Source organism: Haliotis rufescens, unplaced genomic scaffold (assembly GCF_023055435.1).
Source record: "Haliotis rufescens isolate VD_foot unplaced genomic scaffold, xgHalRufe1.0.p SCAF_7, whole genome shotgun sequence".
NCBI classification, from domain to species: Eukaryota; Metazoa; Mollusca; class Gastropoda; order Lepetellida; family Haliotidae; genus Haliotis; species Haliotis rufescens.
Window position 1 is genome coordinate 44850430 of NW_025964361.1, and position 22266 is coordinate 44872695.

The window sequence follows — 22266 nt, forward strand, 5'->3', positions numbered from 1 at the left end:
TTCATAAATAAATATGTCAACATTACTAACTTCGAAGACTGCTTATTTTATCATTTCAATTTAACAAAAAAGAAGAAGACAACAGTACTTAATCAGTGACATCACTCAGTGCAATAATGGAACACAAGCCCCGCCCATTCTATTACATGTATCAGCCAATCAGGAAACAGTAATCCGAAGCTTGGCCTATTATTATTCAGTTTATGGAAACATAAACGAAAAAAATATATGCTTGGTTATACAATCAAATGCCATTTAATCACTTGCAATTTATTTATTCACCATTCAACACGAGAGCATCGATAACAATAATACATATTTGTTCTATTTGTAGCCACGTCACCATATCTAAATACTGAGCAGTCTAACAATGTGTCACACATTATGTGTGGAATCAAACTCAGACCTTGCATAATAAAAGCTACCACCCTACTCACTCTGCTAAGCACTACATTTCTTATCTCACATGCTCTATCATAGATATACACTTTCTACTGCATTAGCTTGTCAAACACTGAAATGACAAAATTGAACTGACATTAAAAGTTCATAAATTAATCCTACAACATATTAGACGTAAGTATATGGGGCTCTACCCTTTCAACAGACATTCATTCATTATGAAAATGCTTTCAAACACTCTGTGCATTCAGGTTCTTTGTAGACTTTTAATCATGCACTTATTAAACTGACCCAGCACCTGTACAATACGAGCGTATATCACACCACAACAGGGGGTAGTGTTCATTTCAATTGCAGTCTTGATGATTAACTGACACACACAAGCCAGTCAATCAGTTATCTTGAAGGTAAACACATGTTCAAGCTATGGTAAATTACTTGTGACATTTTTCTACGTCACGGCTGCCAATATTGAACTCAAATACACCAAGCGAGTGCATTTATTAAAACGAACGTCATGATCTACGCAGAACGGATTTTACCGGAACTGATATGACAGAGGAGATAGTAAGAGCAAACAACAAAGTGTTACACTGTAAATAACCAGCCTACATCTAAAGCACAGTGGTGGACTATAAGTCACGTTGGTATATTCAACAATAGATTATCAGCTGATTGTCATTGCACTCTCAACAGGAAAACATCAAGCTTTCCTATCACTTTTATTCTTAGAATGTCTATAATTGATTGTCTCAAACATACCACTCCACTTTTGATAGGGATATTTTTTCTCTTCATATCTGATTATCCCCATAACATGTTGGGTAGTACCGGTATATGTCTGTTGAATATTTTAATCACCTTGGAAAGTGAAATTGTCTGATCAGTAACATGATTAAAGTGAGGAAACAATAAATTAATTATCATTAATTTTCCATTGGTTTTTCAAATTTGAGGTGGGAGCATTTTTTTAATATGTATATGTTTCTTAAATCAACTTTTCAGGGCGAGTGTTAGTCTGTCATGCAGACCCTGAAACAAATATATCCAACCAGCACATGCAAGTCTATAATAGTTGGCAAGATTACTGCTGAAAATGAAGAGAGTCTCTGGGCTCCATTTTATTACGTCTTATTACGATAATTAAACAACAGTTTTTTCTGCAAAATATTTTTATTTTAGACAAGATGTTAGTCTAGGTGTGTGTGTACATTTACTATTGGTGGATGTGATTCACATGAAGCATGAATGGACCGCATCCGTGGGAGCGAAAGGTTCGGGGTTTGATCTCCGGCCGCGTCATACCAATAGACGTTTACAGATGATACTTTTTGTTACCCTGCCCAGTCGGGATTAAGGGGCTTAAAGGACAGGTCGGCTTGGAGTGAGTATACTCTGTCTGAGTGGGGTATTCATGTTAAATTGGGGCATGGTATCTCAGTGAGATAGTACTATAAATCAGCATAAGTCCGAACTATTACAAGCAGCCACACACACACACACACACACACACACACACACACACACACACGTACATGCATGTCGCTATATAAGTGCAATAATCTTGGACATGAAGCATGAATGTTGGATTAGGCAAGATACAGGTATGGTGTATTGGCACTGTGTGGTGTACTTCACCAACAATAGAAACAGGCACCACATGAAAGTTTGGGAGAACACAATGATGTGAGGCAGGCACGGCACTGTAGCTCACCTGCATAAGTAGTCGACAATGACAACTAATTGTACAAATGTGCTGTCAGCATTGCCATCCGATTATTTTCTGTTAATGATGAGAAGGAAAGTATTCACAAGTATGCAACAATGAACGTAATATTGCAAGACATTGTTGCAATACACAACAGTTAAATTTGCAACTCTGATTCTGAATATGCCTTCTGAGGTTTAAGCATATTTATCTCATGCCATGCAATATTTGACCAATTGTTCTATACACACTAAACATTCCATTTCAAAGTGTTTTATAAAAATAAACCCTGTAATTGTAACAACTATCAACATTAAATATCAATATGTAAAAATATGAACATAAAATGGAGGATGGTCAGATAAATATGATACAGTCCTAAGACCAATAAAAATGACAGGCACCTTATCTAATTCAATTACACATCTAGTCATTTCAAACTTGCAGGAAAGAGTACTGGTCACTGACCAGTTGTCGCCATTTTTTTCATGTTATTTCTAGAAGATTCCATGGACAAGGTTAACTGTGCCGATAACTTTGATTTGTGTAAAACTATCAGCAAATGCACATATTTCTGTCTGATGAAAAAGTTTCAGTAGATTTTTCCTTTGACCAACTGTTATCACCATAATCTAAACAGCACATCCCACAAGATCACGCACACCATTTCAGTTATACAAGTTATATTTTCAATTTTCTCGGGGGGCGGTCGGGTAGCCTTGTGGTTCAAGCGTTCGCTCGTCACGCCGAAGACCCGGGTTCGATTCCCGACATGGGTACAATGTGTGAAGCCCATTTCTGGTGTCCCCCGCCGTGATATTGCTGGAATATTGCTAAAAGCGGTGTAAAACCTTACTCACTCACTCAGTTTTCTCTGGTACCGCACTTACTTTTTATATTCATTACAATTAATAAGAAATGCTTTTATCAATGTGTTGTCTGCAAAACTGATGTCCACAAATATTCCCAAAATTCGATCTACACATGCTTATCCTCAACACTATGAACGATGGATTTTCGCGATATATACAGGGTTATGCATTTTTGGAAAAATAGCTCAAAAAGGTGTTAGAGTAATTTGGGGAAGAAATGACAGACAGATGGTAAGCTATGACAAAACTGAATGTTTATCATATTATTGTTGGATTTTCCTTTACGTGTGAATTAGTCACATGACACCGCCCGCGTGCCTCTTCTACAGTTGTATTTAAGCAAGGTGATTATATGGTTGTCTTTTTTTAATATTTCTTGACAAGAGTCAGTTTTGTTCATCAATTTTGGATACATATTTTTTCTCTTCTAATGATAAAGAGCAAAAGTAAACCGAAATGCGATCATCTGCAAGCAATAATGGAGAGTTGATGAGAATTGGTCCTCGCCGACAACTGGTCGCCAGAAAGTAGGCATTTGAAAAATCCATGAAGCAGTGTGATTTAGTCCACTAAACACAGTCAGTTGACTGTTCAGTCACGTTTTTACACCACGCTCTTGTTTCAGGAAGTAGGCTTAATTTTCACCATGTATAAACAGTACTGTTATTTTAATGTCAGGTTTATTCCTTTTTCTACTTAAGAGTATCACCCTCGCATTACCCCCAAACAGTTTAAGAATGGACCTCAAAGAGAGAATGTCTCTTAACTTAAAGAATTTAATCTCAGCAGACACCCACTGATTATAGGAGCAAATAGTAGACAATGGCTCCCTTTCATCATATAAAAAATATAAAGTTTTATCAAACTCCTGATAAAAATGTTTCAGGAAAGGGTCCTTAACAAGTGAAACGTCATGACTTCAAAATAAAAAACATTGTTCTTCATGGAAGATATAGCAGTAGTAAAAAGGTAGTCAGGATTAATTTTGATATTTTAAAAATCTATTTTTCATACTTAGGCAAACATCCAAACCTCTAACAATTTATTAATGCTTAGTTTTCCATCACGAATAAATATACACTTTGGTAATACCAATTTCCTGAAAAACATACCTAGAACCCCCTGTGAGTTTGGGAGTATGCAAGTCTATTGATATTTTAAGCTTCTGTCGGCAATGCGAAAGCAACAACAGTGTGGGTAGCCTGGGTTAAAGGAGACGACCAATGCAAGGCCTACACTACTGGGAAGAGTGGTGACACACAAGTGGAGCCAGGTTCTAGAGGGTGAGCTACATCCTGGGTTGAAGAAGATGACTAATGCAAGGCTACACTATTGGGAAGAGTGGTGACACACAAGTGATGGTTGAGCGTGGTTAGCTACATCCTGGGTTGAAGAAGACGACCAATGCAAGGCCTACACTACTGGGAAGAGTGGTGACACACAAGTGGAGCCAGGTTCTAGAGGGTGAGCTACATTCTGGGTTGAAGAAGACGACTAATGCAAGGCCTACACTATTGGGAAGAGTGGTGACACACAAGTGGAGCCAGGTTCTAGAGGGTGAGCTACATCCTGGGTTGAAGAAGACGACTAATGCCAGGCCTACACTATTGGGAAGAGTGGTGACACACTAGTGGAGCCAGGTGATGGTTGAGTGGGGTGAGCTACATCCTGGGTTGAAGGCGACGACCAATGCAAGGCCTACACTATTGGGAAGAGTGGTGACACACTAGTGGAGCCAGGTGATGGTTGAGTGGGGTGAGCTACATCCTGGGTTGAAGGAGACGACCAATGCAAGGCCTACACTATTGGGAAGAGTGGTGACACACTAGTGGAGCCAGGTGATGGTTGAGCGGGGTGAGCTACATCCTGGGTTGAAGAAAACGACCAATGCAAGGTCATCCAGAGCGCCAGACAACTTTTTGAGCAATTGAGTTTTTACTTTAGGGTTTCTATTTTAATTGGGTTATTACATTTTTCATTGGGTAACCAATACTTTTTCACTCATCTAATCAGCATTCTATCGGGGGTTTTCCCAAAATAAGTTAACATTTTAAGATTTAAAAAAAATGAAATAATGCTTTAGATGTATATAACTGTTCTAAATATATAAGCTTGACTCGGAAAATGAATTAGCTCGTAATTTTTTTCCGGAAATTATCTCCTTTGCATGCATGCTGAAAAAGCTTCATTGGGTATTTACGTGAACTGTTTATATAATTTGAGTTCTTCATTTAATGTATGCATTTCTGTACGAAGTTAATTGAAAGTAATTGAGTTTTGAATATTTTGGGGGGTTATTTATCGCAAATACGCTGCTTAACGGTAGGTCTGGCCATCCTGGGTTGAAGACCATACTCGCTCCTGTTTCTAACTAAGCACTGAATTTCATTCATTCGGGAGAGTAATTTGATTGGACTGCTATTTTCAGGATTGTCTTCTTTGTATCTGATTCAAAACAAAGGAATAGTAGAAATGGGTCCAGGGTATTTATCTAAATAGAATGAAGACAATACCCTGGATAATCGATGATGGGTGAGTTAAGAAAGAGCTTGGTTCTCAGTGGCCAACACAAAGCTTAACCCAATTTCCAGTTTTTGACAAGTCGTCACAATAGTATTCTGTTTGCCTGCAATTGGCACAAATGTATTGCAATATATCTAATAAAATAGAAATATCTGGTAAAATGTAATATTGCCAATCAATGTTAATATATACCCTGTACCCAGGTAGATTAGTATAAATGAAACCATGACATTTTGATGTCCAGCATTTGTCACATGTCATGGAGGGGAGCATGGCAGTAGAGAGAATTGCCATTGCATCAGTGGGGGTCATCTGAAAACTCAGATTGAAGCCTGACATCACATTCTGATTAGTTAATTTTAGAATGTTGCCCCACTGTTGCCTGTATCACTGAGGCAGCGATAGAAATTGGTACCAGTCCTATACACTGCCTAATAGTTAAGATATCATCAGGACTAAAAAAATAAAATAAAATTGCCATGTTTAACATGTTTAAGGGTTTTGCTATATGTTATCATTAAAAGGACTAGTGGACTAAAATGTTAGTTTTTAAAGCTGTTGAAGCCATCTTGACACAAATAAACTGGCTTGATATGTCATCCAGAACAAAAGTTTTGAGGTTATTCTATATATTTCTCATTAGGAAAAAAATACAAAATGTCAATCCAATAGAGAAACTTCACAGAAGTCAGATCATTATCAAATTCTTATGTAATCCATTTGTGACGCCATGAACAATGGATGACGTCATATCGTATTGCTCTCAACACTGAATCACCATGATGTAACACCACTGCAACTGATAATTCAGCACTAAGAAAGGGTTAATTGAAAATTATTACACTAGATCTTTCTACTTTATTGGTGGTACATAGTCTGGACACTGAATAACATTTAAACTTGCACTGAATTATTATTCAGTATGTTCATACACCAGGTGTTGTCATAAAATACATGAGTGTTTGTTTGTGTGTTTGTTGTATGCAACACTCCAGCAATATGACAGCAGTGGCTAAATAATCATATCTGGACCACACAATCCAGTGATTGACATCATGAGAGAATAACTATGCAGTTGGGATACGAAAGACATGCATCAACCAAGTCAGTGAGCCAGACCACCTGATCCTGTAAGTCGACTCTTACAACAAGCATGGGTTGCTGAAGACCAATTCTCTTCACATAGTGAATGAAAGAGTGAGGGAAATTGGTTTAACTACTGCTTTGAACAGTATTTCAGTTATGTCACTTCATTTAAACTAAAGGTCACAGATGATAATCAGGGCTACAAGGGCACTGTTACACCAGGACTCTGAATCAAGGGGATTCTGATTTCTGAACCAATGATCATGGGATTGTGGCATGCCTAAGGGATGCAACTCTGCTCAACAAATTCTCCTAACAGTAATAACCTGAAAATCAATCCATCACAACTCACGGCAATAACTCGAGAAACTTGTGATCATGGTGATACAAGGGAACTATTCTGTTCAGGTCCCGACATGAGATGTGAAGCAGAGATCTGAACAAGACATGAGATGTGAAGCAGAGATCTGAACAAGGACATGAGGATGTGTAGCAGGGGTCTGAACAAAGACATGAGGATGTGTAGCAGGGGTCTGAACAAGGACATGAGGATGTGAAGCAGGGATCTGAACAAGGACATGAGGATGTGAAGCAGGGATCTGAACAAGGACATGAGGATGTGAAGCAGGGATCTGAACAAGGACATGAGGATGTGAAGCAGGGATCTGAACAAGGACATGAGGATGTGAAGCAGGGGTCTGAACAAAGACATAGAGATTTTGAAGAATAAGTTGAACAAAATCAAAACCTACTTACCTTTTCCTGCAATATTTTGGTTTCTGTGTAGTAGTCAATGGGTTTGGCAGCATACGGAAGATCTTCTCGACCATTCTTTATATCCTTTCCCTCATACACCACACTGGCACTGCTTGTTAACACCAGGCGCTGGGCAGAAATACATCAATACATACCACACTGGCACTGCTTGTCAACACCAGGTGCTGGGCAGAAATACATCAACATGTACCACATTGGCACTGCTTGTCAACATTAAAGCGCTGGGCAGAAATACATCAACATATTCCACACTGGCACTGCTTGTCAACACCAGGCGCTGGGCAGAAATACATCAACATATACCACACTGGCACTGCTTGTCAACACCAGGCGCTGGGCAGAAATACATCAACATATACCACCCTGGCACTGCTTGTCAACACCAGGCGCTGGGCAGAAATACATCAACATACACCACACTGGCACTGCTTGTCAACACCAGGCTCTGGTCAGAAATACATCAACATACACCACACTGGCACTGCTTGTCAACACCATGCACTGGGCAGAAATACATCAACATACACCACACTGGCACTGCTTGTCAACACCAGGCGCTAGGCAGAAATACATCAACATACACCACACTGGCACTACTTGTCAACACCAGGCGCTTTTTGTCCTGAACTATTATAGTTAAATATTTGCTAAACTAATTGCTAAGAAAGTTTAATCCCAAATATAACATATGTATGTACATGTGACCACTTTTTGTCAATAATACATGATACTCGTCCTCAATTACACCAAGATTACTGTTAAAACATGCAAAATCAGCATCCCATACAATACAGTCTATTTATTCTAAAGATTTATTTTTTTATGATTGTTAAAAAATATTCTAAATTTACTGCATACACTCATCAAGACTTATCCCTGCAGATGTAATTAGTACATTTCTGGAAACCAATTAGACTTTACTGTATTGGAATGAAGCAAAATGTAGCTTACTCTCTCAGCTAGCAAATATTTGTAACAAAAGTAATCTGTTATGTTATCCGTGTATGTACATTGCAAGGCTCCAGCATACTGTTACACTGGCAGTTCACAGACTCTACCACCACAGTCAGATGTAAACAGTACTGGCAGAATTATGTCCCTTTCTACTTAATGACTTTACAATTCCTCACACATTAACAACAATACAAAGACTTAGCTTGTTGTTTATGCTGTAAATTAAGGGAATCATCCTTAGTTAAACAGTTAATATAGTTCTATTATTATTGGACTAGCACATACATACCATAGAGTGATCTTAGTACTAAAACAATCGTAACTTCCATGCTATAACATAGACTTACAGCAGTTGTAGCTCCATAAGATCACTTGTTAAATGGGGCTCAGATGCCAACATAGGTCATTTCAAATTCCAAACCTTGAACGCTTGAATTCTTACAAAAAATATATAAAATCCAGGCAATGCTGATTTACCTTCACACCCTCTTTCTTGCAAGTTGCTATGACAACTTTCGTTCCCTGAAAGTTGACTTTGTAGAAGAGGGCCTTGTTGTCACTAGAGGGCGCTGGAGAGGCACAATGGAACACACAGCTGACACCCTTCAAAGCTGGTTGCAAATCCTAACATACAATAATCAAACATGTCACATAAATAAATAACAAGGAATAAGGAAAGTTATGTCAGTGTTCTAACCATGTAAGGAGTATTTGTAAAACTGGGAAAGTTTCAATTAAGATCAAAATTTATTCTTTCTTCTGAAAATATTACATTGTGGTTTATATTCCAACCTATAATGACTTTACCTGTTGGTTTTTTTTAAGCTCTTCAGTTGTACTTCCTCAATTTGACATTACAAGGCAACAATGACTGAGTTGTCAAACTTCTTGTCTTACTGCAATTTTGATATTGATACATAGTGACTGAGGTTTTACATCGCTTTTCTCAGTGTCATGACTGGTGCTTCACTCATTGCACCCATGTGATCATTTTAACCCAGTAGGCAAACACTCCATTGATGTATGAAAATATTCTATTAATTTTGAATGTAATGAATAAACTGATCGATTTCACTATATCCAAGCTGCACAAGTGCAGGTAAAACATTGCTAGTGCAATGCAAGTAGTGAGTGAGTATGGTTTTATGCCGCTTTTAGCAATATTCCAGCAATATCACGGCGGGGGACACCAGAAATGGGCTTCACACATTGTACCCATGTCGGGATTCGAACCCGGGTCTTCGGCGTGACAAGCGAACGCTTTAACCACTGGGCTACCCAACCGCCCCTGCAGTGCAAGTAACTTTTATTGCCAGGTTGCATCCAGTGCAGGTAACATCTCTCACCACAAGTGCATGGCAGCCGTTATATTTCCTAAAAGCCGAAAACTGATTTTTTTTATAGAACTGTCTGCAAATCCTTTAGAATGTCTCTTTGATTATATTTAATATTCAAAATAACTAAAAATAGAGTGTTTCAATTTATGAGGAAATGGAGCAGCCAATATTTTGGTGGTGCAACCTGATTAATTCACTTGGTTGCACCTGGTGCATGTGGTAAAACAGAATGAAACTGTACCCTGTGAATAATTGTTGTGTTGCAGATCATATATTCAAGAGGACAGGCTTGAAGGGTTATGTCACTGTCTCACAATCAACTGTCCCCAGAACAATGAGCAGGAAGCTATTTTGAACACTCTGATATTGTAATACAGTTGAGTGATAACAAAATTGAATAGGGAACATGCATAAAATAGGCACAAAAATTACAGGTCCTTTATTAGGTTATGATATGTGACTTACTTGTTCGTTACATAGATCTCCTGTGAAGAATTTGATTCTGTCATCATCAAAGGTTTTCCTTACATCAAATACACGACAAGAATAGCCACGCTTAAGGAGCTCATCACAGAGATGGCGGCCAAGGAAACCACACCCTCCAATTACCAAACATGTCTTGTTCTGAAACAAATCAAAATATTTCTGCCTGCAATGAAAACATAAAATGACAAATTACAACTTACAATTACTTTCATATCTTATACCAACACAGTCTTAAGGTTAAGTATTAATTCTGTTCATCAAATTCCATTTCAAAACAATTATTTCAAGTACCGTACATTTTCATAATGTGTATCCCCTATCAACTATAAGAGGGATGACTTTAGAGAGAGTAAGATGCTACAAGAGCTGATTAAAAATACCAAAAAGCCATACACCTCATATTTGACATGGGACTGCTATTCACACATCATTCTTCTTAGATGGAAAAATATACATTTACTGAAATAACTGATAGAGTACAAATTTCAAACAGATATTATTCAATTTTTTTTTATAAGAGTGCTGACAATAATAATCACCCATAATAATCACCCCCATGTGGACTCTAAGTTGGAATTTATTCAATCAATGGTTTGCCTGGCCCAGACTGGATTTTTTACAGGCTACTCTGACATAGTTTGAACATTGCTAAGTAAGGCATTAAACAATATACAAGCGAAATATGTGTGAACATGTATATGTATCAAATGTTCCTGTAGCTTATGAGAAATACTCATAAAATCTCCATAACGAATAGACACTATATACAGGTCGAGGGGTGAGTGAGTTACTGTTTTATTTAACCCCAAAACAAGCAACCAGGATGTTATACATTAATGCATTACTATTAACTACAACAGAGATTTTATGAGTGATTCCACTAGAGTAGCACTGACAACTGATGGAATCAGCAGTAAATAGGTTGGTTGTCCAATACAATCTGTCTGTAGGTTCCATAGTCTTGTGACAAACTTTCAGTTTAGGTTGAGACTAAAGGTCGAGGTTGTGTGTTTTGCATTAGTGCTTCAGAAGAAGATTAGGGTATCAGACCACAGTGAACTTTACTGGGCATGTTTCAATTCTTTTCACCAGTTTTCCTTCATGTATAGTATTACTGTAGGATAATGCTGTAATCATGGATGTTAATGTTAGACCATGACATCCTTTCTTGTAATGATTCTGTTCTTTTAAAACGCATGTAAAAATAAACGAAAACCGAGTCCTATGTCACGATTTGCCTAAAAATGATCTATTCTAATTATTCATTTCTGCTTGTGCCTTGGAAGGATAAAAAACTTTAATCAGTTTTGAAACAATGTTGAATAATCCTTGTCTTTATTGTTAGTTTGCTCATTGAACACAATTCCCTGAAATTACAAGCTTCTTTCAGTTCAAACTCTTAAAGTGGTTCGATATGATGTATGTCGTCTGAGACAGTTTCACCAATCATAGCATCAGAAAAGAACATGTGATAGAAAGATTCGTCTGCTACAAACGTATGAGGCAATTCGAACAGTGCAAAATATTTTAACAGCGGTTAGAGAGCAGTAACAACATCGCTACACACTAAACTAGGACACACAACGGTTGTCATTTTGGTATATAATCATGAACGGACTAGGAACGGCATTAATGTTCATATGATTCATGAAAACTTCCCATACCCGTGAAGCAGCCGCCATACTGTTTGTTGATAAGAGTTTTAGCCAATGAGCTGTGTGATTCCTTCTTGTGCGGACCTAACGTTGTACATAGACAGTACTAACTTTCAAACTAATAACAGATCCAAACGGGCATCTGCTGTCTTCAGGCGACGCGTGGGCGTTTCTGGTGTTTAATTGCGCTTTTTCATGAGTACTATAAATTGGTTATCGTTGACATAAATCCCAACCTAACATATTACTTCTTACAAAGTTACGATTATTTCATGATTAAAATGTTAAATTTATTAATATCAACGATTACGTATAATTTACAGTGCATGAAAGTCAATTTTCGTCGATGGTGGTACATTTCGTAAAAGTTCGAATTATGAACATACAAAAAGCAGAGATAAGACCATGTATACAAAAAGCAGTGATAAGACCATGCATAAGGACTACAAAAATAAGAATGAGATGCAAGTGAAATATGAATAAATATTTATAAATATATGAATAAACGGTTTTTTTAACTGGTGGCATAACAAAAAAGATGTCTCATAGGCACAAAATAGTAATAATTAAATAAGTGGAGTAAGATTGAACACAGTTTTAATAGGCTAGCGCTTTCAACTCGTACCACGTACGAGTCTCATCAGGCCATAACTGAATCAGTTATGAATTCAGTTATGTATGTATGTATGTATGTATGTATGTATGTATGTATGTATGTATGTATGTATGTATGTATGTATGTATGTATGTATAAGTGACTATATATATATATATATATATATATATATATATATATATATATATATATATATATATATATCGTCCTTTTTTACCTCAAATGTTCTCTCTGAAAGTGATACCACTCAAGTATCCATTATTCGTTTTCCAAGTTTAAAAAATTGACTTTTTTCACGTTGATTGTGCTATTTGGATCGGGTTAATTACGGTATATACACGTTTAGTAATTATTTCTTAGTTATGTCAACTGAAAATTGAAAACGGTGCATTGATGGAAAGTCACATTAAAATGTATCCACCTGAATCTTCTAGGGTACACGCGAACATTGTTACTAGTTGTTAACAGAATAGTATTCGTCTTTCAAAGAAATGGGCCAATCAAATTGCGACGAAAGCATCACGTCGGTCCTTATATCCGGGATACCAAGGCGGTCTGTTCGTCTCGAAGATCAACAAAACAGAAGTCATGGTAAGTAACATACCTGTTTACATTCTTAATTCGAGTCTTGAAATTGTTCAATTGCCTTTTGCATTTGTGTTATCTGAATTAAGCTTATATTTCGTTTCAAAATTAATATCAAGACAGTTATTCGTAGCCGTAATTTGGGGAATTTATTCGGCATAAATTTCGAATTTGTTTGCAAGGAACTGTCAGACCGAGATAGCTTCGACCCGATCAATACTGTCCATTACCAGCATATATGTTAATGTTCTTCATCATGGTTCGCCATCTAGTTGTCCTGCCTCTATAGATTTAGTATAATACGTGTCGTTAATGTTTAGTGGAATCAAATTTTGTAGTTTGTTAATGAACTTGTCGAATAGGCCTAATTCATGTCTCAGCTTGTCTAAAGGCATTGAATGGTTTGTTGGACATGTTAGAGCCGCAAAATAGCACACTTTTCAAAACAATGCTCCTTCATAATTATTTCTAACAATTTGTTGAAAAAAAAACCTTGTAACTATCTTAACATGTTACTGAACAAGTGATGCATAGAGGACTTGTGAACTGAGTTTGTACCTTGAAATAATAGTTCCCTTTTGGGATGAGGGGATGTAGGCCCTAGTTATTGGTATAAGAACTGTACATGTACCATAGCAAAGTCAAGTTTTGTTCTCTTATATGAAATCGTATAATAAGAAATAGATGAACCCAAAGGGTGATACAACATAAATGTAAGTGTGCACTTTTGTATGTCCATAACTGAACCATTATACATGTTATAGGTTATAGCTAAGTCAGCACACCAGCAAAACGTAACTGAGCCAAAACAGCACCGATTGGCAAAAACAGCAACTTGCCTAACACCAAAACAGCTACTTTTGCCTGGCAAAAACGGCGCCTTATTTTCTTTACCTTGGTACTGAAATAAAGGAAATTAAACTCACATGGTCACTTGTGAAGACAAATAATAAATCATTCATATCATTTTTAAAAATGGAGGTGCTGTTTTCGCCCGACAATTAGTAGCCATATTCTCCAAATGAAGTGCCTTTTTCATCGAGAAATCAGTGGCATTTTGGCCTGCACCCGCCACTATGAAGTTATAATTATGCAAATCTTTGCTTTCAAGATATTTTTCAATTATTTAATCTTGGAAATAAAGTTTCCTTTTCTGTGACCAACTGAAAACAACTCAGTATCACTAAACCACATGGTTTATGAGCAATTGTAGGCGCTGTGATGGCTTTGCATTTTTAATTACCGACATGATAGAGGTTGAAATCCCAATACTGAGTTTCAGTGAATTTAACAAACATCATAATGCAGTTGGTACGTAACCATGTTACACACAAACTGTTATATGTCAGAACATTGTCGGTTTTGGGAGACTTATAATCCATGATAATGTGGCCAATAAACATGGTATATATATATAGGAAGATGTTTTTAAGGTTAGTATTAGATTTTTACATGAATGCAATGTTGAGAATACTTTGGTAAAATAATAAGAACTTTAAAATCCAAATACTGAATAAAATAAAGATATTTTCCCCAGTTTTTCTGCCAAGGAGTCCTTGATAACTACTTGCCCAATACCTTAAGCATGTTAAGACTAAGATTTTAGCACAGACCGCATTCCAGTGCAGTAGATGATGTGTAAAGACTTGTGGCTATGAACCTGTAAGTACTAAATTTACAGTCAACAAGTTGGATTGTAACAGAAATATTCACTCTGCACTGCAGGCAACATACAAGAAGACCTCGTTGGCTGGTGGCGGCAGGAAGAAGGCGGGGCCCAAGCCGGAACTAACCGAGGAACAGAAGCAGGAGATCAGAGAAGCATTTGACCTGTTTGATGCTGATGGCTCCGGCACAATAGATGCCAAAGAGCTTAAGGTAGAACATTAGTATTGGTTTTTTTCTCACAATAGATGCCAGTGAAATGCCTACAATTTGAATGTTTGTTGTTGAACACTGAGCATGCTGAGAGGGTACTAAGAATGTATTAAAAATTAGATGGGAATGAGATAGCAACAGAGGCTGCTTAGGTTAAAGAAAAGAGTAAAACATTTGCACATGCTTCATGTTTGTGCATATCCAAATATCCTGAATATAAGGTAGGTAGATGATTTATTTACTTTGTCTTTTCTTTAGCATGTATAAAGGACTGATTATCAATAGTTAGGCAGGTGGTGCACACGTTTATGCTAATGGCGTTGAACATGTTAGGCATGGACAGTACCACAGAGCTCCAGATAAGCTTTTGGTGTTGTGGGTATTTTACCCATGCATTTTAAAATCATTGGGTATCAGTAATTCTATCTGGGTATTCAAATTTCTGTTACCCACTAGTTTTTACACATGTGGGTAATTAAGTTAAATATTTAAAAACACTATTCATCTAGTCCCTGCAAACTGGTGTTGTGTGGGTTCGAGAGCTTTATAGGACTCAACAAAATACCACAATACTTCCACAAGAAAGAGTGATGGCAAATGATCGTGATGTAACTGTCATCGTGGAGTTTGGCAAGGTTGACAAAATGCCCGTTTATAATTTCAAAATAAGTTGCTGATTTGCTAATCGAATACGCAGGGTTACTTCACAATATTTTGATGATACGCACAAGTTATATTTTTGTAGCTTATCTGTAATGTTCGTTGCGTATTTGATACACTTGGATTTTATTTTATTGCATATTTCTGCATTTCTGATGCATATTTTACGCAGATACGCAGCTTATCTGGAGCTCTGGTACCATGATCAAGTTGATGGTGATAAAACCTATGGTTCTACTGGAGAAAAATGACAAGGAAAGGTTTATGGGTTGGAGGCTCCAGATTAGGATCGTTCCTAGAAACCAGAAACATATGTAGTTTGTGTAGTGGGCCATTCTCAATGATTCTGGCACTGGGTGGATCAAGTCTTATCTAATGTTGCACTGATGCTGATGGTGACATCCGGTGATAATTTAGATCCTGACTTCAGCTTGTGGAGAAGTCTGTTAAAATACTTAGCGTCAAAGCTTGGGGAGCATTGTGAAAGGATAACACTTTGTTGTCTGTTTCCAGTTTTGGTTTAGGAATTGTAACCTTTGGTGTTGTATGTTTAGACACCTACAGGGTTTTATGTGATGCACAAATGTAGAGAGAAGAATGCACAATAATATTCATTGTACCTACAATCGTGTACAATGCATCAAGAGCAGATATTATAGGTGTCTGTTATTTCGTTCATCAATCATGACCACTGTCCACATGATCATTGATTCATGCCAGGCTCTGAAGTAATTACACCTAAATGTACCGTTCACTAAAACATTACATTACTGTACAGGCCCCTCATATTGCCGGTAAGGACCCTTAAAAATATTTATTAAGGTCCCCTGGACCCCCACTTTCGTAGGTCTAGGTAGAACCCTGCATGGAATCAGGTAATTAGGAGACTAGGGTTTTCAGTTATCATGGCTGATATTCTCAGAACAACAAATTTGAATTTGCAGACATGTTGTGTCATTGATTGACCTGCTAGAAGTAGGACTGTAGAGTTGCTGTACCTCAATTTCTTTGATGTTAAAAAGTTGTGGTCTCCTTTGCTCATTTTATGTACCATGATTCACTGGTTGATGATTAATTATGAGGACAGATCAGGGATAATTTATACTCTAAATATTATTCACATATTAGGATGTGTTGCACAGAGTTCTTTCTACATTAAGGTATGGTGTGTGTGTCTTGGAGTCTTTGAGGTCTTCTCTGGTATTTGAATCTATGGATTCTTGTCATAGGAGGCGACCAACAGGATCGGGTGGTCAGACTCACTGACTTGGTTGATGCATTACATCGTATCCCTATTGCGTAGATTGATACTCATGATGTCAATGACTGGATTGTCTGGTCCAGACTTGATTAAATACATACCGCCGTCATATAGCTGGAATATTGCTGAGTGCAACGTTAAACAACAAACCAACCAAAAAAAAACCTTTAACATTAAACATTGGTGTTATGACAAGACAAAAAGGACCCCTTTTTATGCTCTTAATGTCAATATCATATATATTCATGTTTCATTGTAGGTTGCAATGAGAGCATTAGGCTTTGAGCCAAAAAAAGAAGAAATTAAGAAAATGATTGCTGATATTGACAAAGAAGGAACAGGTAAGATATTTTGATGATGATTGAAAATGTTTTGGAGTCACAGAATTTCACTTTTCTCATGACCATGTTGATGAAATCACATGGCTTTAGTTTATAATCAACAAAACATTAGGTCGGCATTATGAATGAACCATGAGGTAAATATGAGTTACTCTAAATGAGTAATGGACTGGTTAGTGAAAGAACCTACTTTATTACCTGCTAGTTATGTTTCAATGTGGTAATTAGGAATTGCTGAACAAAGGTGGCTGTTTTCACATTGATTCACTTTACAGTTTGAACATGTGGAGCAAGTTGAAGCTTGATGAGATTATTGTCATTGAATATGTGTTGTATGTTTAAAATTGTGTTTGCCATGTTTAAAGCTTGCTATGACTCATCACTGGCCACCCATACAAGACAGTAACTAAACCGAGTGTATATATCTTATGTTGGATTGAAAACAATAGTCTTTCTGAAACTTGAGTTCAAAGCATTTCTGTTAGAAAGTAACACAAGGCAGTAAACTGCCATATAGGCTAAACGGATGACAAAATAACATCAGTGAACGGGTAATATACATTTGACTTCAGTGCACAGTGCTTAATCATAATAAGGTCTGCCAATATTCATTGTCAACTGTTGAAGTGTTTTCCAATAGAATGTGTTGAACTTAGGTTTCAGACGGTTTGTGAAGAATTTTAGCTGTCTTTCTGACCTCTAGGGTTTGGCAATGTGACTTAAAATTTTAACTCACTCACTCACTCACTCACTCTAGGGTTTAGCTCACCTTGCCACCACTGATCAAGCATGTCTAATATCTGAAATATTTGGCTGTATTTTGTTGAATGGGTGAGTATATTGAGGAATGGTGAGTCTGAACGCAGACTGAAAGACATTGCCCATTGTTCCAGGCACAATTGACTTCAATGACTTCCTGACGCTGATGACGCAGAAGATGAGCGAGAAGGATGCCAAGGAGGAGATTCTCAAGGCCTTCCGTCTGTTTGATGATGATGAGACGGGAAAAATATCTTTCAAAAACCTCAAACGTGTTGCCAAAGAATTAGGAGAAAATCTCACGGATGAAGAACTGCAGGTTGGTTACCATGGTTACTGAGATAGGATTGTAGAGAAGTACCGGTGTTTTATCTTTTGTTGGTATTTCCCCTCAATAGGAAATGAGTGAGGTACTCAATCTTATTCCAATCTGATCTTTTGCTCTGATACAATTTCTGTCTGCATTAAGATGTGAGGACCTTCAAAGATCACGTTAGATGAAGCCAGATTGACCTTTGACCGCCCAGTCAAAGTGAGGGATGCATGTTTCTTGAGACAGTTGGCTTTCCAAAATGATTTGGCTTCATTTCTTTAACACCTTGTTTCAGAAGTTTCAATTTTAGCAAAAGAAAATCAACATAGGAACCCACTGATTACCTCGAAGACAAGGGGTGACCCACATTTTATTCAAGTTATACCCTTCGAAATTCTGCATGTAAGGGGACCTTGTTATAACCTTCATGTTTAGTTTGTTTGTTTGTTGTATAACGTCGCACTCAGTAATATTCCAGCTATATGACTGCAGACTGTAAATAATCAAGTCTGATCCAGACAATCCAGTGATTGATATCATGAGCATCGATCGACGCATTTGGGATACGATGACATGCATCAACCAAGTCAACCAAGTCAGCGAGCCTGACCACCCAATCCCATTAGTCGCCTCTTACGACAAACATAATTGCCTCTTACAGCAAGCATGGGTTGCTGAAGAACTATTCTACCCCGGATCTTCACAGGTCCCTTAATGTTTAAAGTTAAAGGTTTTGGGGTCCCTAGATTCAAATACAACAGGAGAAGACCTCAAGGACCCCCGGACCCCCTTAATTCCAAACACTGCTTTAATGATTGAGGTGACAAACATAATCATGATAATAAGGAACCTTTTAAAGTAGGTATGGTTTGAATTTGTGTTTTTCAGGAAATGATTGATGAAGCTGACAGGGACGGTGATGGTGAAATCAATCAGGAGGAATTCTTAAGGATAATGAAGAAGACAAGCTTATACTGATGTATCTATGTACATAGACTGTATATAGGAGTCATTCAGCGACACACAAACGAGTGGGCGTCGCCCAGACAGTGAGGCAGCCTGGTATCATTGACAGATCTGGACGTTGGTCACCATGGGTGTGTCAAAAGTTGCAATGTCATTTTATGATGCTGATTCTGGGTGCAATCTTAAGATGCAAGCATTTGTAGGACAGAATCATTTCATAGTTTTCAGGGGAGATAACTCATTTTTGTTCATCAGAAACATTGGATGCCGATCAACTTTGTGTTAACCTCAGATTACTGAAAGAGTGGGAAAGAAAAGTGTTTAACATACAAGTAAATAATTTCTGATTCGATATTAAACCACATGGACAGTATCATGACATCAACTTTTCACACATCCTATTCTACATATGGCCTCTCATGAACTGCTGTTGAAATGCAACACTGGTGCACTTATGCAATACGTCTTTGCAACCTCAATATCATCATCGGCAATACTTCATGAGCTCAACACAATCTTCCTCCATAACTTGTAAATATATTTGGCTAATATCGTGGCCATTGTCTGACATTGAAGCAAGGTGTAGAACTGAGTCGCGTACAATAACATCCGCTGAACCGAAGCAGTCCTGAGTGTGTGCTCGCGAGACGAGTGTATGTATTAACAGGTTATAGAACGTTGTGTATACAATCCTATGAAGTATTGACGATGACTCAACATCTTTCTCCAAGTTTAAAGTGGTTAGCTTTGGATTCAATGTATTTGTCAAACAAGGGGCTTGGCTTTCTGGGTTGTTGGGCCACATGGGAAAAAAACATATTGTAAGTAAATCCAGCTGACTCAGACATTGGAATTTCAGATAAAACCAATTCAGCTCTCATCACATTTGTTAACTATTTGATAAAATATTGTCAACTATGCCATGCTTCATTCACAGAACCTTAATTGTTTTTGTCGTTATACAAGTCTTGGTTTAGTGAGAAAACAAATTGCCAAAATTGTCAATGACTTCATTCATTTTGATATTAGGAGTATTGTACAATAATTGTCATGTTGGTAGACTTATTTCTTGTCTCCAAGTCTTGAACATGATGACACGTTTAAATAGTTTATGAATTCTGTTTCCTGTTGCACATTTGGTATTCCCGATGTATTTATTCAATATATTTATCAATGGCAGTGCTACATAAGGAACTGTATACGGTTCCCATGCTTGTCAAACATAAGATAATGGTAACCAGGGCCCACTTGCACAAAGCGATCTTAGTGCTACGACTATTGTAAGCCTATGTTAAATTATTGGAGTTACGATCATCTTAGCGCTAAGGTCGCTTTGTACAAGCGTGCCCAGGACTGAACGAAAGGGTAGCCAATGTTTATAATGCTAAACAAAATAACAAATGCTTATCAGCTATACAACCTTAAAAAATGTACTTGTTTTATATTTATCAGTCTTTAATTCAACTTTTCTGCCTCTGTGGAAATATTTCTTTCCCTTTGCCCGCCTCATAACATCATGTTCTAAACATTCCGCCATGTCTACCAAGGGAGCAATGGTCATCTTGATCAAGTTTACATTTTGTATAGGTCTCCATTTATCAAAACAGACAGTATTACTTCCAGTCCATCTCAGTCACAGTACTTAGCATTAACTTACTGCTGGTGCAGCACTTTTCCCTCATCTATTTTGTGTCTAGGCCACTATGCATCAAGACAATAAGTTAGTCACTCTTCTCGAATGCATTACGGATACACTTGCTCCATCTCTGTTAAGTCAATCTGGCATAGATATAATGGAATTATGGAAGAATATGCTACTCAACTTTTGAGAGGGATAATCAGATATATAGAGGTTATCACACAAGTGTGTTTTTGGAGGGTAAATATCCCTATTAGGAATAAACATTGTATTTAGCAAGCCTTATACATGTATATACACTTGCCATATTATGAGAATAATATAATTGTGTATCATGGAAAGATAAAAATATCCCTGTCAAAAGTGGAGTGGTATATATTATAATGTATTATGGTAAGTCATTACTTCAATTATTTACAAGCGTAATGGATTGCTCATATTTCTTCCACATAAAACATCAAAAAGAAATTCTACTATTGACAGTAGTGTGCGTGTGTTGGGTGATATCTGTGACTAGACGTGTAATGTGTAAGATGTTTCCAACAGCACTTTCTCAGTCAATGCAACTAGTCTTCCCAGCACACTGTTTCTGCAACACAAAAACAGGCTAATTTGCAAGAAAATGAAATCCTTTATTACTTGATAACATTCTGATATTCATTATTGGTTTGACTATTTTTGAAAGCCCAGCTGTTGCTTAATGAAGCGTATCCTGAGTTCTGAAACAGCTGGGTCCTGTTTTCGAGAACCACTGTGTGCATTATTTGTTTTGTTACCCCATGCCTACGGTTCATCTGCCTTCCAGAGGTCATGTATTTATTGGGTCACATATTTTTGTCTCAAACTGAATGTAGACATGTTGTACAAAGTGTTCATGTTTCCTGTCATAATAAATAATATTTTGTGTTCAATTTGAATGTTTTGTTATCATTGAAGGGTGTGTGTATTGATTATTCAAGTAGCAGTCTTATCCTCTCAAGAGTCAGGTCTGGGCTTCCAACCTCAAACTTTCTTCCTGGGCTTGGTTGAGAAAGTTTTTTGTTTGTTTGTTGTTTAACACCGCACTCAGCAATATTCCAGTTTTATGACCGGTCTGTAAATAATCAAGTCTGGACCGGACAATCCAGTGTTTGACATCATGAGCATCGATCCACACAATTGGGATATGATGACATGCATCAACCAAGTCAGCGAGCCTGACCACCCGATCCCCTCACCACCTGATCCCTGGTAACTAATGACAAGCATGGTCGCATTTTACAGCAAGCATGGGTTGCTGAAGACCTGTTCTATCCCGGATCTTCAAGGGTAGTTGAGTATGTAACCCAGTGAGAAATGTTACTGATGTACTGAAATGTTAAACAGCAAACCAGCTGATCATGCCCTGAATTATTTACATACTGCCGTCATACGAGTAGCTGGAATATTGCTGAGTGCGGGGTTAAACA

At 37.4% G+C, this 22266-nt stretch overlaps 2 protein-coding genes across 2 annotated transcripts in view; one reads left to right on the top strand and one right to left on the bottom strand.

Moving 5' to 3' along the window:
• Positions 1-11843, bottom strand: part of LOC124115631 (sterol-4-alpha-carboxylate 3-dehydrogenase, decarboxylating-like) — a 53084-nt gene extending 41241 nt beyond the window's left edge. The window contains exons 1-4 of the mRNA XM_046476687.2: positions 11810-11843; positions 10125-10283; positions 8800-8946; positions 7348-7476 (exon numbers count right to left, since the gene is read on the bottom strand). Coding sequence (XP_046332643.2) covers positions 7348-7476; positions 8800-8946; positions 10125-10283; positions 11810-11827 — 453 coding nt within the window. The 5' untranslated portion in view covers positions 11828-11843. The remainder of the gene's footprint in view (positions 1-7347; positions 7477-8799; positions 8947-10124; positions 10284-11809) is intronic.
• Positions 11844-12205: 362 nt separating this feature from the next.
• On the top strand, positions 12206-21729 carry LOC124115641 (caltractin). The gene is made up of 6 exons (XM_046476698.2): positions 12206-12268; positions 12906-13007; positions 14727-14879; positions 17060-17141; positions 18035-18219; positions 19102-21729. The coding sequence occupies exons 1-6, from the start codon at positions 12206-12208 to the stop codon at positions 19189-19191; spliced, it is 675 nt and encodes a 224-aa protein (XP_046332654.1). The 3' UTR covers positions 19192-21729.
• The last annotated feature ends 537 nt before the right edge of the window (positions 21730-22266 follow it).

What these genes read in the sequence shown, in the direction of transcription:
- LOC124115641 (XM_046476698.2), top strand. Translation starts at nt 12,206, where the DNA reads ATGTATACAAAAAGCAGTGATAAGACCATGCATAAGGACTACAAAAAT. An exon ending in TCAACAAAACAGAAGTCATG is followed by an intron (nt 13,008 to 14,726) that starts GTAAGTAACATA and finishes TCTGCACTGCAG; the next exon opens with GCAACATACAAGAAGACCTC. An exon ending in TATTGACAAAGAAGGAACAG is followed by an intron (nt 17,142 to 18,034) that starts GTAAGATATTTT and finishes CCATTGTTCCAG; the next exon opens with GCACAATTGACTTCAATGAC.